Genomic DNA, 4,815 nt, shown 5'->3' on the forward strand with positions numbered 1-4,815 from the left:
AATGTTTGGAAGAGTGACAGACGTGGCCTTGGTGCGCTCAACTACTTGGCCATTCCTCAACACCCTCAGCCTCAGTGGTGTGAAGCTCTGATGCCCCCTAGTGCCGCTGAGAGGGAATGGCTGGTTAGAAGGCACAAGAGCACCCTCTAGTGGCCACATCAGATCCTAGAGAGGTGCAGAAATGAGAAGAGCAGGTCAAGTTGATTATTGATATGAGAGTTACTTTCAATTAACTAAGAGAGTGGACATTTCACATTCAAAGAGATTTTCATTTCCATTTTCCATAGGAATTTAAAGTGATGGGAGGAACGCCAATGGATTTTCCTGTGTTGTCTGAAAGATACAGTTTAAGTTAGAAGTTCACAATCACATACACCCTGACTAAATTCAATGAATCCACAATTCTTTCATTTCAGGTTATATCCCGCACTCTACTTTACAGTATTTTGGTGATGCAAAATTCCAGAATAATGGTTAATGGAATAATGAAGAGTTTTTTTTTCTTTCAGCTTTTATTTATTTTAGGATATTCCTTAGAGTCAAAAGTTGACATACACTTTGTTAATATTTAGTGGTACTGCCTTCAAATCGTATAACTTTAATCAAATGCTTGGGGTAACTTTCCACAAGCTTCGCACAACAATCTGCAGGAAGTATGGCCCATTCCTCCTGGCTTCATACTTTCCTGAACCTGCCTTTTCAGTTCAGCCCACAAATGTTCTATTGGATTTAGCTTTTTATCACTCTAAAATCTTTACTTTTCTGTCTACAAATGTGTCACCATTTTGGAAATGCTTACAATCATTGTCCCGCTGAAAGATCAGTTTGCATCCAAGCTTAAAGGAACACGCCAAGTGTTTGGGAAATGAGCTTATTTGTCGTCTACTCCAGTTAGATAAAAGGATACTTCTCTGTGTGTCCAATAACGCAGTCTGACACCTTTAGCCTGCTTAGCATGATTGACTGGAAGTGGGCTTCACCAGTTAGCTAAAAGGAAGCTTTAATGTGTAATTGTATATGAACGTATGACTTCAACTGTAGGATTCTCAACCATCACTGACCTCGTTGATCTCCCCGCAGGGAAGCAGTGGCCACACGTAGCCATGCTGTCTCCACGGTGGCTTCAGCGTGCTGGACCGTCTCCCTCTCTCTTTGCTGTGACTTCTCTCTGGCCTGATGGCCCACCTGCGTCAAGGAAGATGAGTGACTGCATGAGAGGAGTAGGCCTCCACCACCTCACATCATGACAAACACTGCAGTTTCACCTCAAACACATCTCGACCCTTTCACTTAATGAAAAAGAGAATAAACAAAACATTCCTTGTGCAAAACAAACAAAACAATGTCTTTACAATCAAAGACAAACATACCAACATAACCTGGGGATTGAACAAAAGTCATTGTTGTCATCCAGCTTTTGTTTTGAATGGTAGTACACAATTGCACAGAAACCGGGGTTTGATCTGTACAGGCGTGAGTGTGGCACCAGTGAGAACTTTAATTTATGTGCTGTACACAGCATGCCCACAGCACTGGTGGAGAATACACCGCCCGTGCTCGCATGACACAGATGTGCACCCTGAGCTGCACCTCTGGGCAACAGAGACAGAGACAGACTAAGAGAGAGAGAGAGAGAGAGAGAGAGAGAGAGAGAGAAAGAGAGAGAGAGGAATAGACAGACAGATAAAGAGGGATCACATCCACTCACATGGTAAACCTCCACGCTGGTCCCTGAAGCAGAGTTTGCCCAGTCCATCAGCCACTGCTCATTTGACTGACACTGACAGCCACTATAACCCTGTCACGCCAAGCCCAGCTCCCAGCATCCTTCACCCAAACACACAGTGGGGTTCAGAGCAGCACTAGGGGATGGGGGCTGGGGGCGTGTGGGGTCGAGTCAACTGCTCCGATGGCCAGACTGCTCATTAGAGGACCATGTGCATGAAGCTCGGAGCCAGAGGCAGAGTTGCAACCACTGACTGGAGACGCAGGGGTCAAAATGGTGACACTGCCTGTGGTGTTTTATTGACTCGCCACTAGATGGAAACAGTGCTCCATCACACACTAGGACGATAAAATAGATTGCCTTGGTAGCCTGCTGCATCTCCCCTTGCTCTGGGATTGAACCTTTTGGATATAACAACGTATATAGATTAAGGCATTGCTGCCACAATCATCCTGTTTAATGTAGCACTTAACCATTTATTTCAACCACATACCTTCTCTACTATTTATACACATTTGAGGAGACATGTTGAATATGTGTGAGACAAAGTTCTCAAATGAGTTCAAAATCCTACAATTATCTTATAATTTCTGTGAAATGTGGAACCAAGCAAAGGTGAATGAGGACTACAGTACAAGCTGGTGGGGGGTTGTGAGGAGAATGCTGTCTATGATTTTATCTTAAGGGGAATTCTTGAGCTAAATGTCAGCACCCTCCCTTGGCAAACACATCTGTGTGTGTATTTAGTGTGTATGTCTGTGTGTGTGTGTGTGTCTGTGGGAGAGTGAGTTTTCACTGTGTGCACATGCATACATGAACCACATACTGTGTATTTGTGTATGTACTGTATGTACGTGTGACGCACCACTGATGAATAAGGACCAATGAACTTAGGCGTCCTGGTGCAGACGAATAGATATCTGTACAGAAATTCACTGACAAACTTGGATTTCATAAGCCAGCGAAAGCTATCCATCCAGTCTGATCTCAGACCTGCACCATCTGTTCACACACGGACACTTGAGAGTGGCTTATGCATATGATTTGCCTATTTTGCAGTGTCCAGCATCACTAAAGTGGACCAAGAGCTAAATACAGTACAGAGAGGGGCTAAGAGGGGTCTGTTTAACAATGGATCTTTAAGTGGTAAGAGACAAAGTTTATTAAACAGGAATGGATGGTTAACTAATAATTGAGGTAATTTGTAGTAAAATCAATAATAAAATATAAGATAAGATAAAAAAAGAATAGCTAGAATAAGCAGATAAAATAATGAAATGTAAACAAAAGTTCAAGACTAAAAATGCAGTGCATCTTCTGTGCTCAAGTCTTATTAACGGGAGATGTTCATAGAAGTGGCAGTACTAGCAACCAAAGTAGACTCTAATACAAACAGTAACTTCACAGTTTCTCAGAACTTTGGAACTGTGGTCTGGTTTCACTGAAAACATCCCAGCATTAGGCCATGTTTGTATGGCTCTGTGACAGCTGAAACGAGGGTTCTCATATACGGTCAATCATTACATTACATTACATCTGACTGACGCATTTTTAGCCAAAGCGACTTACATGGTAAACCGTTTAAAACTTTTTAAAACAATCAATCACTTAAATCAATCAATCACAAACAATCTCTCAACAATTCTAGAATAAATTAAAACAATTTAAAAAAGGTAGAGTACAATAAGAGAAAGTGCATCACTGAGTGCAGGTTTTATACAGTCAAGTGTCAGTCCCACTGTCAATCATGTGGAAAGTTTACACCTTGAATATAACTACATGTTAAAAATATGTAGTCCTTTGGGCTGTTCACACCTGATTTGACTGCGATAGGTGTATATGATTTGTGTTTAGCTTCAGTGTTACAGCCTATAAACTGACATGCTGCAGACACTCTTCTCCATCCCCATAATGAAACAGCCTGACAAAATTGTGCCCTCCCCCCACCACCTCCCTAAAATCTACTCACTATCCTCACATCGTTTTTTTTTTCCAACTCCGCAAAATAGCTTTTCCCCAAAATTACAGGCCTCACATTTGTTGTGTGACCAAAACAATTACGAAAGCCTAAAGAATTGGCTAATTAAAAGGTAATTTCTGCTCATCAGATCAGATGGATTTTTTTCTCCCCCCTCCTCCTCCTTTACCCACCCTCTTTGGAGATAGCATCTCTCTATCTCTCTCTTCACTCCTCCCTCCCTCTCTCTCTCTCTCTCTCTGACTGCGGGAGGAGTGGGCCCATCAGGCCTGACATTTAAATGGGCCGGTGTTTGAGCGTGAGCGTAATGACAAGAACGCATCCTCCGGGAGCTGTGGGCCCATGCTGAGATGATTAGGGCTGAGAGCCGGGCCCCTGTCCACCCCCCCCCCCCCCCCCCCACAGCTCCATCCCCAGTCCCTGGCGCCCGCTCCCCGATTTGCGCTGCACCATGCCGCGCCCATCATTAGCGCTAATGCTAATGGGAGGGGCCGGGATGAGAACGCGACGCCATGCCGCTCACCTGCTCCATCAGAGAGCGAGCCGACGGGGGCCGACAACACACACTCACACACACAGACACACACATGTGTAGATGCAAATACATACACCCACCTGCTTTTAGTAATTTGCATTTGAGGGCAAAATGAGTCAATAAGGAAGATGAAGATGGCTGGTCATGAGAGAAATGCAAAACAAACTGCCGTATCTACTCCATGATTTAAAAAAATAATTTCAGAGTTTATAAGTAAGTATAAGTATATAAGTATATATACTCTTTTGATCCCGTGACGGAAATTTGGTCTCTGCATTTATCCCAATCCGTGAATTAGTGAAACACACTCAGCACACAGTGAGGACACAGTGAGGTGAAGCACACACTAATCCCGGCGCAGTGAGCTGCCTGCTACAACAGCGGCGCTCGGTGAGCAGTGAGGGGTTAGGTGCCTTGCTCAAGGGCACTTCAGCCGTACCTACTGGTCGGGGTTTGAACCGGCAACCGTCCGGTTACAAGTCTGAAGCGCTAACCAGTAGGCCACGGCTGCCCAAATAGTGTACTGTTGTATTTGCACACACAGTATATTGCGAGTAAGTATGTCTATTTGTGTAA

General features: G+C 43.9%; 1 protein-coding gene across 1 annotated transcript in view; it reads right to left on the reverse strand.

Moving 5' to 3' along the window:
• Positions 1 to 4,815, reverse strand: part of LOC121724120 (doublecortin domain-containing protein 1-like) — a 77,738-nt gene that overhangs the window by 8,464 nt on the left and 64,459 nt on the right. The window contains exons 21-22 of the mRNA XM_042110477.1: positions 1,062 to 1,185; positions 1 to 165 (exon numbers count right to left, since the gene is read on the reverse strand). The exon at positions 1 to 165 is cut by the window's left edge and continues 23 nt beyond it. Of these exons, the coding sequence (XP_041966411.1) occupies positions 1 to 165; positions 1,062 to 1,185 (289 nt within the window). The remainder of the gene's footprint in view (positions 166 to 1,061; positions 1,186 to 4,815) is intronic.

Source organism: Alosa sapidissima, chromosome 11 (assembly GCF_018492685.1).
Source record: "Alosa sapidissima isolate fAloSap1 chromosome 11, fAloSap1.pri, whole genome shotgun sequence".
NCBI classification, from domain to species: Eukaryota; Metazoa; Chordata; class Actinopteri; order Clupeiformes; family Clupeidae; genus Alosa; species Alosa sapidissima.